An 18,579-nucleotide genomic window follows, 5' to 3' on the forward strand; every position below is an offset into this window, starting at 1 on the left:
TATCTGTAAAACTGCTCATTTTGTAAATAGATTTAATAGTTGGATTATTAACTTTTCTCAGGCAAAGAAAACACAAATACAATATTATTTTACTGATCATGTGTGTTGTACAACAGGTCAAGTTGAGACATTTTTGCAGCAATGCATTTGAGAAATATCTGCATTTAAAGTTATTACAAGGTAAGATGCATCAATCCTTGAATCTGTCCAAATCTGTTCCATAGTTATTAGTCACCTTGTGCAGTGTGCAGGGATAAGCAATATCCCTACACTGAGCAAGATTAATCAAGGAAGAAACAAAGCAACACGCCCCCCCCCCCACCACACACACACACACACACACACATTTGGTAAAAAAACAAATTAAAAGTTGTACCACAAAAGAAAAATAAAAACTGAAAAAAATTCTAATATCTGTATTTACATATTATGACAAGAAGACGATCTTCACCTGACTTTAATTAAAATGTTAGGAATGATTTGGTTTAACTGTTTTACTGATTGAATAGTTTACGCTTACACACCTGCACCCTTTAAACTTGTAAAATAATCTTGATTTAAAATAAATACTTTGCAAAAAAAAAAAAGTGTCCCCCATTGGCAGATTTTTTTTTGTGTGTGTTTTAAATGTATTTTCTACATTATTTTGAAGAAATATGGAAAATATAGAAAGCCAGACATTTCTAGAATTATTTAGAGACCAACAACAGCTACATGTATATAAAACTCACTGTATTTAGTAGATTTAACAGAAAAAAAAAATCTTTTAAGCTTCAAATTAAAATTAATAGGACCCATTAAACTCAAATAATGCATCTGTCAATGGGGCAAGATAATTCTCTTGTTCTGAAAATTGTCTTGGATGTGGGCAACCATTTTGTCTACCAAATATGGCAGGTGATTTCAGGCACATGCAAAGCTGAAGAGTATAGATGACAGAGAGAGAGTCTGCATTATAATTAGTCATTTCATGAACCAAAAAAAAGTAGTTTTTGATTATGCATCTAACATCTTTCCAACCCATACAAAAGCTCTTACATTCATGTTTGGCAGTAACGGCATTATTTCATAGGTGTTTTCTTGTGGCACTACCCTGTCCTAATATTTTGTGTAAAAACCCAACTAAACCCTACTGTGTCATATTATGCAGCAGAGTGGAGTGCAGAGATGTGTATTCTCACTGCTCTGACACTCAGGGAGTTTTCATTTTATCCCTGGCTACACATTTACTTATGTACAATACCTTCAGAGGTTTATCTGGATCTCCAAATAAAGGGGGACTGTAATCCTACAATATGTTCCTCTATACTTTGTGTAAATACACCTACTGAAGAGTTACATTTACAGTAGTAGACATTTCTTAGTCCCTTTGCTCCTTTAGAAGCCCCTAACTTTGTGTGGTTGGTGAGACGAGAGACAGCAGGTATTCAGGACAGTATTTATAGAAGCACATTGGCAGTTCCTGCACTCTGTGTTGCTGATTTGTCAGCGTGTGGGGGTGGATTGTGCTGTTTGTGGCATTCACAGCTCTGACTGTCTCAGGGAGGTCAGATTAAACACGTTGCATCGGCTTTGCAGAGAATCAACCCACAAGAGGCTGGATGGAGGGGTTATCCTGAAATCTTTAGTGTTCACTACAGAATAATTCTAAGAAAAAAACAGATGACTTGCAGGTGTGGAACATGATCATTCAGTAAATAGAAATCATTGTTCCATATCCCTCTTGTATGACGTTGTTTTTCACCAGCAGGTGACTTTGGGTTTCATTTAAGGTAAGTAAATGTTTCCATTGATCTTTGTGTTATGTAGTTTTGTACTTGTCATCTATATATATGCTCAACTGTTGTATACATAAATATGTTTTATATAGTATTTGACATACAACTGCTGCTCAAACTGTAACTGAAGTACTTTCTTTCTTTAACCTTTTATATGCACAACTGTTGCACGTTTAGTTGCTATGGCAATGCTAATGGCTCCATTGTGGCATTAATAACATCTGCACTCAGTATTCCTATCATGCTTTTTCTGTGTTTAAAATGCAGCACATACAGGCAGAAACTAGGTTCTGATATTTCAAAAGGGGCATGTCCTCATGAAACCTCAGCACTATCTCTAAATGTGCCTTACTGTATTTATAAAGAAACCTACTTCCTGTTTTCAAGAATCATTGAACACCAGCACATTTATTGCGATGACAGCTTATTATAGTTTTACACCTTGTTGCAATGGTACTCTGCAGCAATGGGTGCCTATAGATTACATGCAGTGAATGAGGTCAGTGATCAGCAGTGTTTAGTCTGAGAAGACCACAGCTTGTTTCTCTGAAAGGCGTCCAGGGATACTGTACATAGTGCCTGCATGAGGGACGCAGGGTCCCCAGTGCACTATACGTACATCCAGATGTCTAAGTCAATGTTATATCTTAGCTGGCAGACTGAAAATTGTTGTATATATTTTTGTGCCTGTAATCAGATGTCCTGCACCCAGTCCTTTTGCTACTAAAATGATCAAATGCCAGCATTATGAACAAACACTTTTTGAAAGTCTGGTCTGAACTGACCAGACCACAACAGAAGTAAATCAGTAATTAAGACAGTAATGGACAACAAAGGCAATCAACCTGAAAATATCCTTTAACCTACTATAGTAAAGATATATTTTTAAAAAATGAAAATACATAACATGTGCTTCTTTTAAACCTACTCATTTGAAATCTATTAGCAAAGGGAAGCGCATGCAAAGGTGATATTTATGGAATTATTTTGTAGCTGCAACTACTTTAAAAAGCAATAGGGACTATCGGAGAAACCAAAAATAGCATCATAACAGTTCGGAATCGCTTCCCTATACCCTTTACTATTGTCTGCACAGATTATACTCTTTCCTTGTTCTTATGACTAAGTTGAACCAATACTTGCTGGAAGATTGTGTATATTTCTGCCCAGTTTGTAATAATAGAAAACACATTTCAAAATGTCTCTAACAACTAATCAGACTTGGTTGCTTTCTGAGGTACAAGCACTGCTAAAGACACTGTATAATTTTCAGGAAGATCTGCTAGAAGGAGCTCCACCATGACAGATACAGGGGGCTTATTCTTTGAAGCAAAGCAGAGGACAGAACCATCATCACTGGCCGAATTGAGCTCTCCACAGTCTGAGGAGAACTCTCTGCACTACAGGCTGCAGCTGGTGGGCTTCTTACCTGTGCACACTCTGACCACTATGCCCATGATACCTTGGATTGTAGCAGAAATACAACGCCACAGCAGCCAGGGATTCAGATCTGCATTCATACCCCGCTGGGTTAAGCTGTACATCTCCCAGGCAGCGGTGCGCTGTGAATTGGACGCTGGACACAGCCAGCAGTGGGACCCCTTACACTACAATATCATCTTTGAACATCAGTCACAGCATGTCTACAAACTCATTCACAACAGCAATGACCCAAGCTACTTCACCTGTCTGATCAGAGAACTGGGTCCTGGCCTTCATAAGAGCACCTGTTATGTATTTCGGTCTGCTGATCAAGCCATGGTAAGTGAAGCATGAAACGCTCTGGAAAAGTCGTTGCCTTTTATCTCTTTCCTGACTCATCTACAAAGGTAAGAGAGCTTTTAATGTTCTAACCGTAGTGGTCTGCACATGCACGCACCTTGCTGCAGTCTACAGTTCACCTAGCTACCTAGATAGACACCTCTTTAGAAAGTATTATACAATTATAATCAAAATCCAATGAATGGCCTGGATGCACTGGCAATATGGTAAAGGGACATACCGTACTGGGTGGTGTTAGTCAGGTGTCCAAAACTGAATATTCAGTGTCTAAAAGAAGTGCTTGCTGTCTACGTTTGTTTTTGTGCTGTTTTTTCTTCCCTTACAGTAACCCCCTTGCACCTCATGCCCATTCAGATGTAAAACTATGTACAAGTACGAGACCCCTGAAAACAAAAAGATTAGTTTAGACTATTTCAAGATATTGTTTAACTCAAGTGAAAAGGTCAACTAACACTTCTGTTGCTATATAACTGTCCACTGGTTTTGTGTAGCTGGTGACATGCAACATCACAAACTATCCACTTCTATGATATATGATCCTGACACCTGACATCTTGTCTATACAAAGCTATTCATTCAGATACATACAACCACTCAAACTAAAGCATTTCTAGATAAATGATATATTTATCAGTGAAGTCAACCTGGTGTTAAATACCACCTGACGTAGACATATTTCATTTCTAATCTAGGAGGTTGAAAGTAAGACTGTCAACTATATCATTAAAAAAATACACTTTAAATGAAAATCTGAATAATGTATCTGTAACAGGGGTGTTGGTACCTGTGATGTAAGGGAATGACGTGCATGCGTGTTCGCTGCTGGAGTAACAGGAGATGGAGGCAGAAGGTTGGGATTTACAGACACAAAGAGGAACCCATCGTGACACTACCAGAAATGGCAGCTCACGTAGGACATACGGCCAGCATACAAAAAAACAAAAACAAACACAGTACAAAAACTATCTAAATAAAGTTGCCATGAAAAAGGGCTCGCACTACTCCGCTAACAAAATGGTGGTCCCGGTTCCACACCTGTCTGCTATACTGGGTGGAATCTACTATCCCGAAACTAACTCCCTGTCCCTCAGGCAGCTCATCCAACTGCTTAACATATTGAAATGATTCCAGCTCAGCCGGACAGAATTATTTGTAACTCACATAACCTGAATGTCATAACCAAGGACACTGTAAGCAGAAGTGTTAGGGACATGGCAGCTTTAGCAAATGTCAAATCCAGGCTTAAAGCACCACACTGCAGAGGGAGAATGAACACCAAACTAACTTTGATCAATGCAGCTGCATACCAGAAAAGGTTACAAGCTGGCCTATCTTAGTTGCTCAGCTGTAAAAAGATAAGTTTAATAGTCAATGACCTCCATAAGTATTTGTTTTGATATTTAAACAGTTGTGATGCACAGTGATACTCTGCTTGACATTTGTTTTTGGACAGGAGAGGACATGCAGTACACACTTGTATTAGTCTGTGACAGTGCAAATACTGCAGGATTTGGTAATTCGAGATGCAACATTTGTTACACAATAAAGTACTGAATTAAGTATATTATAAAGACCAGGAATAACCTAAACAGCAAATGAGCTACAGCCAACATTTCTTAGTATTGCGATTCATGGACAGTCTGATAATCATTAAGATGGCATTTGGACATGAAGACAGCAGATATATTCAACAGCAGTAAATCAGAAGAAAAGCTGCAGTGCACTTTATAGGGTGAGGAATGCAACAGAGCATGCAATGCCGATCTGCCTAAAGTGCTTGGGAAGTAAGCTGAAGAAAAAAAGCATGTTACTGCAAGTGGATTTGAAGGGAGAGGTGAACAACGAATGCTTAACTGTAATATGAAAGGATATAGAACAACTAGTAAAATGTTAAATGTAGTGTACAGTACTGTATATATTTTAACATCAGGTTCTGTTGTGGTCGATAAGTCTTACTTACTAGCTGCATGTTTTGCTTATTGTTCACACACAAACTCCAAATGCCGATGTGCAGCACTTTGCCTAGAGGGTTCCATGTTTTCATTTAAATTGTTGTTGTTAGTTCAAGTATTAAAATAATTACTCATGGTAAGTATAATCCGAAAACTTAAAATTCCATTTTCAGTAATATGTATAAACTGACTGTCTTCACAATTAATTTGTGTGAAGGGTCAGAAAGTGGTACGCCTACCAAAATGGGACACTGTGAAAAAGTGGTAAGTCTTTAAATGCATGTGCCAGTTTATGTACCAGTCATTTTTTTCTTTCATTTTTGGAATATATACACTGATAGCGGTATAGCCTACAGTACAATGTGAAGCAAGAAAGTATTGAATAGGCTACTGGTGTATGCTTGCTTTAAATATATACATTTCAGAACTATTAGTTGTGTTCATAAGTGGCTACAGACCTTAACATTGTGTTAAAACAATATGCAGATTTAAGCTAGTGGAATCTACATTATTTTCAAAGTTGTATATGTGACTGTGTTCCCTCGTTTAAACAGATGGATAGAATATATAATAATTGTATTACATGAGGTGTATATGCATGCTGCCTGTGTGTACTGTATTGGATATGATATGTTGGCTACAGCTGGATGATAACGTTTGGTGATAAAACAGTGTTTGTAGTTTACCTATTCACTCTATAGGAATGTTACCATGTAAATGTAAGCTATGTTAATATGTACAGTTGGCCTTGGCTCGAATGGCATAAGAGTGTTGTTTTAGTGCAACAAAGTGCCATTTGTTTTTCATCAGGGATGCCTAGTGGGTATATTTCCTGACTTCCCACACATGAGATTATGTCATAAAAGTGAATAAGGGGAGTCATTGAAATTTGACACCAAATCAAATGACCCTCTTTCTTGACCTTTTCAGGATCCTTCACTTTATGAAGCCTAATAAACATGTTGACCGCCCGTTGAACTTCACTGCAGTCCAAAATACCAAAACACTACGAAAACACCTATACAGTATTTCCATTACACACATTCATAATATATGCACCATAAAGCCAAGGACAGTATCAGTTGTGAACAGTATCAGTTATTGTAATTGTTCAAGAGTATAGTGCTAATATTGATGCATGCAATGCGTAACAAAAAAGGCAAAATATACAGAACATTAAAATGCTTGCACAACTACAGTATACTGCACTGCATCCCTTTACAAAATCTTATTTCTGCAGTGACATGATTTAAACAATCTAGATTATACTTTAACATTAAGACCATATAGGGCGGCACGGTGGCGTAGTGGTTAGTGCTGCTGCCTCACAGCGCCAGGGTCCTGGGTTTGAATCCGGCCTAGGGTACTGTCTGTGTGGAGTTTGCATGTTTTCCCCGTGTTCGCATGGGTTTTCTCCGGGTACTCCGGTTTCCTCCCACAGTCCAAAGACATGCTGTCCAGGTTGATTGGTCACTCTAAATTGCCCTGTGTGTGTGTGGTGCCCTGCGATGGACTGGTGTCCCGTCCAGGGTGTAGTCTCACCTTGCACCCTGTGTATGCTGGGTTAGGCTCCAGCTCACCGCGACCCTGTAAAGGAGTAAGCGGTTAATGATAATGGATGGATGGAATTAAGACCATATATATTTTGTGTATGAATATGGAATATATTGTTTATACTGTAACATTAAGACCATTCATATTTTTGTATTTTATGAATATATTTTACACATTGTCCTGCCAGACCTAGAGAGCAGCCTTGGTCTGTTTGTGAATAAACAGCATTCTACACATTAGATCTAGTATGTCTGTCTTATTCCTGGGTATGACCTGACAAAGGTAATTTTAAAGCACCCTGATTTTCTACTGTATATGTGTGTGTGTGTGTATATATATATATATATATATATATATATATATATATATATATATATATATATACACAGTATATATATATTTATTCATCATCATCATCATCTTCAGCCTTTTTCAATCCACTGCTGAAGGAAGGCCTCCCCAAGGTTCTTCCACAAAAGCCTGTCTGCTGCATCCCTCGTCCACGTTGCTCTTGCATGTTTCCTAATTTCATCTTGCCATCTTCCTGGAGGTCTTCTTGGTCGCGTTATATCTCTTGGGATCCAGTCTAGTATCTCCTTGGTCCAGTGATGCTCTTATAATAACATTGCATACTTTTGTTTGCGCTCTTATCCATTCCTTCCTTTCCTGTCTCATCTTGTTACTCCCAGCATGCATATATATGGAGGCTGACAGGACCCAGCAAACAGCACAGGCGGGACCATTGGCAGCTCTGGAACCAGCCTGCCATGATCAGGAGGAGATAACTGGGCTATGGGCTACAGGTGCGGATAGTTAGGGATGTTAATTAAGGTGATTAGGTTAGTCATTGCCTCAATTGGCCAGCACCTGTAGCCGATGCAGTTAACAAGTATCTCCTCCAACCCAGCCACATAAAAAGGCTGAGTATTCACTAGACAGGAGATCGTTCGTTACCGAGGAGAGGACGACAGAGCAGTGTTGGAACCTTTTGTTTGTTTGTCTTGAAAATAGTTTTTTTTTTATTGCAAGATATTCGTTGCTTTTTTTTGTTGTTTGTTTTTGTTTGATGTCCTTCAACCTGGAAAATACCCAAATTAAAAGCACACGGTACAACCACCCCTGTGTTCGCCTGTGTGATTAATTCCACACTAAAAAGTGGTGCCTGCATTCAGTCAGCGTAATATATATATATATATATATATATATATATATATATATATATATATTAGGTAGTGGACAAAAAAATGGAAACATCTGGGTAAATGAGGGACACCAAGTATATTGAAAGCAAGGGCTCATGCGTTAATTAAGCAAATAACATCCCAGCATACTTAGCGTCATGTATAAAAATGCTGGACAGGCCTGATTGCCTATAATTATGGTTAGCATAGCTGTAAGAGGAGACCTCAGTTACTTTGAAGAGGGGTGATTGTTGGAGAGCGTTTGGCAGGAGCTTCAGTGACCAAGACAACTCAACTTGTTGATGTTTCACGAGCAACGATGTCTGTAAATATATGTGTATATATTACCTTATATTTCACAATATATTTTTCTAAACTAAAATATATGAAAATGGCAATAATTTGTATATGGTGAAATGTATTAAATATATTACAACACATACAATAGAAAATATATGCTAATATAGTGAGGTTAATGTATTATAAGATATATTTCATTTTCATTGTACAATGCAGTTAATATTCAGTAGAATAAGTGAAATCAATAAACAATACAAATAAACACATTTGTTGATACCATCCACCAAATGTAAAAATAATGTGATATCTTGTAACAATTGTAAGTCGCCCTGGATAAGGGCGTCTGCTAAGAAATAAATAATAATAATAATAATAATAATAATAATAATGCAGGGGCTATCGCTGGAACAGTCCCGAAAAAATGGCATGCAAGGCATTTATTAACTAGCTAACACAGGGCTGTAAAAGATCAGCAAAAACAAACAAACAAAAATACTGCTCAGAGTTATTGTTGTGCTCTTAGTATAGCTCCATACCATTAAAACCTATTGCACTTAAAATACACATCTCTTATAATAAGAACAGTTATATTGATATATTTTAAAACTAGACTTCCAGCCATACAAGGCTCTAATTAAGGGCACACTGATTCAGAAGAGCTGTGATTGACGACTGCACAAATCATTACGAACAAGACACACTGTAGATCACCACAAAAGCGTATATGTTTACAATTTTAGATGACCCAATTCGTTGCTCATTGTTGAAAAAAATGATATTAAAAAGAACTTTAGGGACCTAACTCAGTACGCCATACCCTGTTCAGGTGGGCGTTTCCTTGTTTTCTGATCTAATCATTTGCGCGTGCCTGGGAGAGCGCACATCATGACGTACTACCTTTTAAACTGTACCACAAAACAACAACACCTTTTCAAATTATTAAAGCACTTCGGTAAGTACTGATCAAGAAAAAGTACACAACACATACTGATTCATCATTCTTTGTGGTTTGATATTTGTTTTAGACCAGCTTTATAAAACAACTTTTATACAGGAAGTGCTGCTTGGTTGCCATACTAATAGTTTCCTGTGGCTGGTGACAGGCAGCATATCTCAGTAGAAAACTTATTGGTTATCAATTAACATGTTTGTGCATAATTTAATCAATTACAATTCTAAATGTCCCATATCCCATTACAAAAACTGGCCAATTTTCTGAAGTGCACTACGAGCAATCACTGTAATGCTAGGTATTACTTATACAGTTGACAAATATACCACAAGTGTAATGTTTGTAAGTTTGCAGTTTCTTTGTGTTTTGTTTTTAAGTCTTCCATATTAAAAAAAAAATAAAATAAAAAATCAAGCCTGAATTAATGATACGTTCCAAACTTACACGTTGAAAGTGTAGATGATGTTGTGTAGATCAGTGAAACAAACTCCTACTTTAATGCATTTTAATTGTATTTTTTAGGCAGCAGAATGTGAAAAATGTTCAAGGGTGTGAAGACTTTTTCAAGGCACTGTATGTTACAGTTTAAAGTGATTCTAAAAGCATCTACTTGTAGGATAATGAGTGGTTTACTTAAGGTGTATAATTAAACTTAACGCAAAAATAATTGTAGAGGCACTGTCATGTGAATAATGCTCATTGTAAAACAGGTGCTTACTTCATAAGATTTCAATATGAATTTCATTAATCAATAGTTAACTGACCATTTGAAAATGATCTATGCCACTGTGAAATACTTGATAGGTGTGAATGAATGGAGAAAATCTAATTGGTTAATACTGTGCCATGGCACTGCAGTGGATACTTATTCACATGGCAGCTGAAGGCTTAGACCCACCAGGATTAATATAGGACTGCTGAATACTTGAACTTTAGCTGGACACCTGATACTTACTTCAGGGACTTGAATTGTTGTGGCGGAGTGTCCCGCCCCTATTTATTATTATTTGTATTTTTGTTTGCGGCGCGGGTAAAAGTGCCGCGTCTTTTATTATTATTTAAAAACCCCGTGAGGATGCATGGCTGATCAGCTACTGATTATTTAAATAGCTGACAGTCATGCATCCTTACCAAACGCGTGCAGACTCTGGCCGGGGGATAATAAGATAATTACCAACTAGTTAAATCCCTCGGCCAGAGTATATAAACCTGCAGCTCTCTGCATTTGGGGTTGAGAGTGTAGAGGAGAGTACGGGAGAGCGGAGAGAGGAGAGAAAGCCACATTTGGAAAACAATTGCTAAAACGTGCTGGATTACCCAGCACATCACTTACTTGTTTGTTTGTTCATTCGTTTGGACCTCGTGCCCTTTTGTTTTGTGTTTTGTTGGTTTGTTTAATATTTTGTTTGTTAATAAATACGCTGAGTGCTACTGCACTCAGCTTCACCCGCCCATCCACTGTTTGTGATTCAGTTACTTCCTGGTCCGTGACGTCATCACCCTCACCACTGCGAGCCAGACTGTCACATATGGTGTCCAGCGTGGGACAAACAACGCCTCCAACAGCCGGACCAGGACAGGAAAGTGCGTTTTTTTGTTTGTTCGTTTTTTTTTTCCCAAACTAAATAATGGGAAGAAGGAGGAAACAGCAGCAGCAGGTGCAACAGCGTGGGGCTGGTCGCAAGTCCCGCCGGGTCTCTGCTGTGCTGGACGTCTGCCTCACCTGTCTGAGGGGTGAGGAATGGTGCTTTGCCATTGGTGAGGTTGGGCATGTAGCACCCGACCAACCCCCTCCATGGCAGGTGAGGGAGGAGTCTGAATCCTGCGCACATCCTGCGCACATATGGGAGGAGGATGGCCCAGAGCAGGAACCGGAGGATGAGGGGTCGGTCCGTCCACAGCCCAAGAGGGGGGAGGCCGAGTGTCCACAGCCAATGGCTCCACTAGCAGGGGAAGAATACCTGCTGGTTTCACCTCCACCACCACCGTCCGAGGGAAAGGAGCAGGAGCTGCCTCTGCATCCTCTGAGGCGGACTGGTCCACTCTCCTCAGAGGGGATCTGGGACTGGCTGGCGGAGCCTGAGAGGGATATCGTGGACGCCCTCCCTGCTGTGATCAACCTCCTGTGGGCAAGAGATGGGGAGCGCTGGGAGGCCTGGGAACAGCAACACCACCCAGCTTCCCTCCCAGACATCGCAGCCATGGTGTTCAACTACCTGGCTGCGGATATGGGAGAGACCCTGCTGCTGCCATCTCCAGCACAAAAGGGAGAGGAGCCATCGCTACCGTCTCCACTAGCAGAGGGAGAGGAGCCATCGCTGCCGTCTCCAGCGCCAGAGGGAGAGGAGCCATCGCTGCCGTCTCCAGCGCCAGAGGGAGAGGAGCCATCGCTGCCGTCTCCAGCGCCAGAGGGAGAGGAGCCATCGCTACCGTCTCCAGCATCAGAGGGAGAGGAGCCATCACTGCCATCTCCAGCATCAGAGGGAGAGGAGCCATCGCTACCGTCTCCAGCATCAGAGGGAGAGGAGCCATCGCTACCGTCTCCAGCATCAGAGGGAGAGGAGCCATCGCTACTGTCTCCACCAGCAGAGGGAGAATGCCTGCTGGTTTCGCCTCCACAGCCTGGGGAGGAGCCCGAACGTCCTACGCCCGAGTGGGAGGAGCCCGAACGTCCTACGCCCGAGTGGGAGGAGCCCGAACGTCCTACGCCCGAGTGGGAGGAGCCCGAACGTCCTACGCCCGAGTGGGAGGAGCCCGAACGTCCTACGCCCAAGAGGGGGGAGTCGGTGCGTCCACAGCCCAAGAGGGAGGAGTCGGTGCGTCCACAGCCCAAGAGGGAGGAGTCGGTGCGTCCACAGCCCAAAGAGGGGGGAGTCGGTGCGTCCATAGCCCAAGAGGTGGAAGTCTGCGCTTCCACAGCCTTAGGACCCAAGCTGCAGTCCCAAGAGCCAGAAGGGGAGGAGTTACAGGCTCAACCCCCTGAATTTTTCTGGGGGGGAGAAGGGCAGGATGCTGGTGTTCCCCAGCAGCCTCTATTTATGCTGCTGAAGGGAGCACGGCACACACCAGCCCAGCCGCCACAGCAGAGGGAGCCAGCACCGCCACAGCCTCCCTCTGAGTGGCCAGCATCCGCCCCATCGCCTCTGCCTCCACCACCACCAGGAGCAGAGCAGCAGGAGCTGCCTCTGTCTCCACCACCACCAGGAGCAGGGCAGCAGGAGCTGCTTCTGTCTCCACCATCACCAGGAGCAGAGCAGCAAGAGCTGCCTCTGCCTCCGCCACCTCCACCAGCAGAGGGTGAATGCCTGCTGGTTCCACATCCACCGTCGTGGGAGGACTGCTTGCCCCTCCCACCTCCACCAGCAGAGGGTGAATGCCTGCTGGTTCCGCCTCCACCGTCGTGGGAGGACTGCTTGCCCCTCCCACCTCCACCAGCAGAGGATGAATGCCTGCTGGTTCTGCCTCAACCGTCGTGGGAGGACTGCTTGCCCCTCCCACCTCCACCAGCAGAGGATGAATACCTGCTGGTTCCGTCTCAGCCGCTGTGGGAGGACTGCTTTCCCCTCCCACCATCGCCATTGCCTGGGGATGGCTGTTCTGCATCGCCTGGGGCTGCCTTTTGTTCTCCACAGGACACAGGGTACGAGGGAGAAGTGGAGCTCCCGCTGCCGCCTCCATGGCCAGGGGCTCCCCTCCCGAGTTCGCCTTCCGAGGGTCCGCTGCTGCTGCCGTCGCCTTCCGAGGGTCCGCTGCTGCTGCCGTCGCCTTCCGAGGGTCCGCTGCTGCTGCCGTCGCCTTCCGAGGGTCCGCTGCTGCTGCCGTCGCCTGGGGTCGCCAGGGATCCTGCTTCGCCTGGGGTCGTCGAGGGTCCGGCTTTGCCTGGGGTCGCCAGGGATCCTGCTTCGCCTGGGGTCGCTACACGATGGCCGGAGCTCCATGAAAGGGAGCTGCCAGAAATGAAGAAAGGGGGGGAGGTCAGGAGACCAGCTCCCCCAGCCGCACTTTCGCGGCTGGAGATCATGTGGTCGGAGCCCCACGGAGGGGAACTGCCGGCCATGAAGAAGGGGGGAGAGGTCAGGAGACCAGCTCCCCCAGCCGCACTTTCGCGGCAGGATAGAGTGTGGCGGGAGCCCCGGAAGAGGGAACTGCCGGCCACGAAGAATGGGGGGGTGCCAGAGATTCCACCATGGCCACCCCCCAGAAGTAACTTGCTTCCTCCTCTTCCGGGACTTTAAGACTGAGGGGGGAGGTGGCCGTTGGGGCCATGTGTGCTGCGCACAAGGGGGGGCATGTGTGGCGGAGTGTCCCGCCCCTATTTATTATTATTTGTATTTTTGTTTGCGGCGCGGGTAAAAGCGCCGCGTCTTTTATTATTATTTAAAAACCCCGTGAGGATGCATGGCTGATCAGCTACTGATTATTTAAATAGCTGACAGTCATGCATCCTTACCAAACGCGTGCAGACTCTGGCCGGGGGATAATAAGATAATTACCAACTAGTTAAATCCCTCGGCCAGAGTATATAAACCTGCAGCTCTCTGCATTTGGGGTTGAGAGTGTAGAGGAGAGTACGGGAGAGCGGAGAGAGGAGAGAAAGCCACATTTGGAAAACAATTGCTAAAACGTGCTGGATTACCCAGCACATCACTTACTTGTTTGTTTGTTCATTCGTTTGGCCCTCGTGCCCTTTTGTTTTGTGTTTTGTTGGTTTGTTTAATATTTTGTTTGTTAATAAATACGCTGAGTGCTACTGCACTCAGCTTCACCCGCCCATCCACTGTTTGTGATTCAGTTACTTCCTGGTCCGTGACGTCATCACCCTCACCACTGCGAGCCAGACTGTCACAATTGTGCTCAACTACTGTGGCATTTTTGGTACAGTACCATTGATTACTGTACAGCTATGGCCAAAAGCTTTGCATCACCATATAGAATTAACTAATTTTGCTTTATAATGTCGAATGAAACCTGCTGAATAATGTTACATTACCATATTGAATTACATACCGCTTTGAAGTTTTCCACCAAAAACTGACAAAAATTGTAAAATGTGACTTTTCGAAATCTATTAGGACTTCCGCTAGACTTTTGCGATATCATTTTGTAGTTTCTTTGATATCACAATGTTAAATAAAATATCTAAATTATTTTTTTAAAATTATGTCTCAATCCTAAAACTCTAGGCGATGCAAAACTTTTGGCCATAGCTGTATATGTTTGTGTGTTGACATTCAGCTATTGGTGGGTGGGTTGTGAGGTGTAAATTGTATTTTTTAACTTTTGCATATGGGAGCTGGCAGGTTGCTCCTCTTCATTTTGGTGCGTCACCTTGTGGTGCATTTCAGAAGTGACTCCTTTGAACTAAGACAATTGGATGGTAACATGCAGCGCAATGTAAAAATATATCTCTCCAGCTAGATACTTGAGTTTAACTTATTTCATTCTGGTTTCAGGGTTACTTTGATATTACTGAATTATCTTCAGTACACAATTGTGAATTGAGGCTATTTTGCTTTGTGGTTTAGGGACATACAGTACTTGGCAGAGTGTATTCTGATAGCATTTACGTTTGTGTGCTGTAATTGGGCTCTTTGTCACATGATTAATTTGTTATGCAAGTGGAATCCATCACATATATTTTGTAATATAAAAAAGCTGTAACTCCCTGTTGCAAGTTTCAGTCACAATGGTCAAGATAACAGATCTGGGAGGCTTGGTTAGAGGGATGGAGATATGTGTTTGGTTGGCAGGTGTTTCTGTGCCTAAGATTGCACAATCCTGAGGGCTCCCAAGTGGCGCATCTGGTAAAGGCACTCCGCGTGGAGTGCAGGATGCACCCTATAGCCTGGAGATCGCCAGTTCAAGTCCAGGCTATTCCACTGCCGACCGTGGATGGGAGTTCTCAGGGGGCGGCACACAATTGGCTGAGCGCTGCCTGGGTGGGGAGGGCTTAGGTCAGTCAGGGTGGCATGTAAGGTGGCTGCATGGCGGGCCTGCAGAGTGAAAAGAAGCGGACGGCTGACGGCACACGTTTCAGAGGACGTGTGTATCTGTCTTTGTCTCTCCTGAGTCTGCGCGGGAATAATTGAGTGATTCCAAATTTAAAAAATAAATAAATACAATTACACAATCCATGATGTGTGATTGGTTACTGTCTCAAAAGGGAGGGCTCCATGGAGTCTAGAAAACAAACTGTCCAATCCCAGGTTCCTGCAGGCTGCATAGAGAAATGGTCTTGTATCCCTCCCTTTTCTCTTCATCAGACCAATGCTAATGGATCTTAAATTAATCCTCTTTTTTTTTGCTGATGCAAATGCGTTTACTAATCCTAATCTCTTTCACATCTTCTGCGTACTTAACCATGCTTAAGCATTGAAGGACAATTTAAGAAGTGGACAGATTCACAAGAAACAACTTACAAGGGTTTTTTTAAAAGCTTTATAACATTAACGCTTTTAGACATGTCCCCACAGCATTGTTTTGTAAAATAACCCCCCTTTTAAAAAAAAAAAAAAACCTTTAAAAAAAAAAAAAAAGGAGAAACGGTAGCCAGAGTTAGTCTATGATAAATTATTATTATTATTTTTATTATTATTATTATTATTATTATTATTATTATTATTAATTTCTTAGCAGAATAAAGTAGTCCACAGCAATTGAATATCATAAATATCAAACTTCACTTACATGATCAATACATCTTTAAAAAAATGCAGTAAAACTTTGTGAATCGGGACAACTGGTTTTCTGTTTCTTGATTTCATGGTTTTCAATATACAGTACAAGGTACATTCACGCAATCAATTTGCAGTCTACAATGCTTTATCATGGTTAACTATTTATACAGCTTTACCATAACTTTTTATGATTTCCCCTGCTTACCTGGACTTTACCATATTTTACTATGCTTTTACTTTGCTTTACCATACCTTGCTATACTTTTAGCATGATATACCACAATAACATTTTTAAAAGGTTTGGCAAAAATAATTTAATTTTCAACTATTTTGCTTAACGATCAAATTAGTACAATCAACATTTTTAAGTTTAAATCAGTTTCCCCCCCACAGGTATTTGAAGAATATAGGGCAAGACCTTTATTCTAGCTGCCCTTATTTAAGCACTTACTGCTGATAATGCCAAGGGTGTGTGTTAATTCATTCCAAATCCAAAGCGTCTCAGAATGACTCTATTATGAGCTTATTAAACCCACTGCGCAGAATACTGACATGTTTGTATCTGTCAGCCCATATATAAAGCCTTTTCGTAAATCAAGGTTGCTTGAAATGTTCCAGGAATATTTCATATGAAAGAAAATAACAGGAAGTGGTAGAAATGGGTGGAAATGTCAGCTATGTTAGTCATCTGGACATCCTTTTTCATCTAAAATCTATAGATATGAGACCCCCCCCCCCCCCCCCCCCCCCCCCCCCCCCCCGGTGCTGCTGTGGCAACCTTAATGTTCTGTATACATCAAAACCATAAAACATGAAAACGATGTTAAAAATAACAGTTGTTGCCTTTGAAACACGTGATTGACACTTTTAAATGTCATATAATACGGTACAATATTACATTAAAAAAAATACAAAAAGCTGCAATCAACATAAACAGCTATTCAACTTTGAGGGCAGTGCTCTCCTGTATTGTTGAAAAGTTCTGCTTGGAGGTCATATACCACTTCTGTTAAGTTGTAGTTTGTGTTTTTATTATTTAATGTGTACAGCAGGCAAGGGGTAGGTATCAGGGGGAGCCAAACTATTTTATATATTGTATATTTAATACAGTACTGATATTAAAGAGTAAGCAGCTTTAAATGCCATGCCAATTACTTTTTTGTATGCCTTTACCTGGCTTTACGATGGAGTTCGGGGTTGGCGGAGTTGACAAGTCACATTGCCACATAACCCAGATTGCAAACGCCAGAAAACTGTAAGGTAATTTCAATAAAGAAATTAAAATGGCATCTGAAATAAGCTTCTCCTTTAGCATCTGTGATGTTTCAGTCTAAGCTACACTCAATACCCCTACAGACAACATGATTTAAAAGCTGGCAGCAAAAAACAAGAAAACCTGAGGGAGTAAAATTCAAACATTCAGGCTTTCATTGGAAAACATGTAATTTATCACCATTCTTTATCGCTGTTTCTGGGAAAGGGTCAGGTATTACAGTAATATTATGAATGAAGGAATCATAGAAGCTGAAGAAATGTGGCTCATTAAACGGAGAAGGCAGGGCAACTTCTGGAATAATAGAAGCCAAACCAAGCAACAGAGCAAACTGGGCATTAATGGGGGCTAGCGGTGGTAAAGAAGTGCAGAACAGCATGCAGATTCCAAGCAGATCGCTGGGATGCAGTTCTATAGTCCAAGGGTTGTAAACTGTAGCTCCACTCTACTCAGCTGCAGCACTCCTCAACAACAGCAACATATTGCATGGGGATTCTTTCCATATGCACTAACAAATAGGATCATTTGCTGGAGGGGCAAATTTGCTTGTTTTTCTACTTTAATTTATAACAAGCACATACTTCAAATATAACGTAATGTATTCTGTTTTAATGCCCATTAACTGTGGTGGTGAAAGTGTGTGCATGCATAAACAACCTATTCGACAGCACTACCTGATCTCATTAGGCATTAGACAGGACTCATTACAGCGTTGCATTAAAACAAAACGGTAATTGCAAGGTAATTGAACTTGGCTCAAAGATAACCATCTCTATGCACCCATAGTTATGGTCTTCGAAAAATATCCAGGGAAAGGGACTGGTTAGGTTACTTACTGCCTTTTGCTTCAGTAACACAATGAATACTTGTCTATTACAGTCTGTGCGGTGTATAGTTGGAAAACAATTACGAAACAATGAACTTTACTGTCAGGCAACATTTTCTACAACTTTGTACATTATAATCGTAAGCAGAAAACGCGAAAATTCCATATTATAGTTTACTTGTGTAAATAATTATACACATATAAAGTACATTTCGTTAATAAATATCTAAATGCATAACGAAATGGTAACCTGTTTACAAACTTGCCCCTTTATAGTCATGAAACCTTTGCCAGAACTCATAAA

General features: G+C 41.7%; 1 protein-coding gene across 7 annotated transcripts in view; it reads left to right on the forward strand.

Moving 5' to 3' along the window:
- Positions 1 to 1,548: 1,548 nt before the first annotated feature.
- LOC117421240 (TBC1 domain family member 1-like) overlaps positions 1,549 to 18,579 on the forward strand; it is a 97,787-nt gene continuing 80,756 nt past the window's right edge. For 2 of the 7 annotated variants that reach the window (XM_059032483.1, XM_059032490.1), the window contains exons 1-2: positions 1,549 to 1,772; positions 3,052 to 3,539. In XM_059032483.1, coding sequence (XP_058888466.1) covers positions 3,078 to 3,539 — 462 coding nt within the window. In that variant the 5' untranslated portion in view covers positions 1,549 to 1,772; positions 3,052 to 3,077. The remainder of the gene's footprint in view (positions 1,773 to 3,051; positions 3,540 to 18,579) is intronic. The other 5 variants (XM_059032503.1, XM_059032537.1, XM_034035367.3 and 2 more) reach the window with 5 other exon arrangements.

Source organism: Acipenser ruthenus, chromosome 1 (genome assembly GCF_902713425.1).
Source record: "Acipenser ruthenus chromosome 1, fAciRut3.2 maternal haplotype, whole genome shotgun sequence".
Lineage (NCBI taxonomy): Eukaryota > Metazoa > Chordata > Actinopteri > Acipenseriformes > Acipenseridae > Acipenser > Acipenser ruthenus.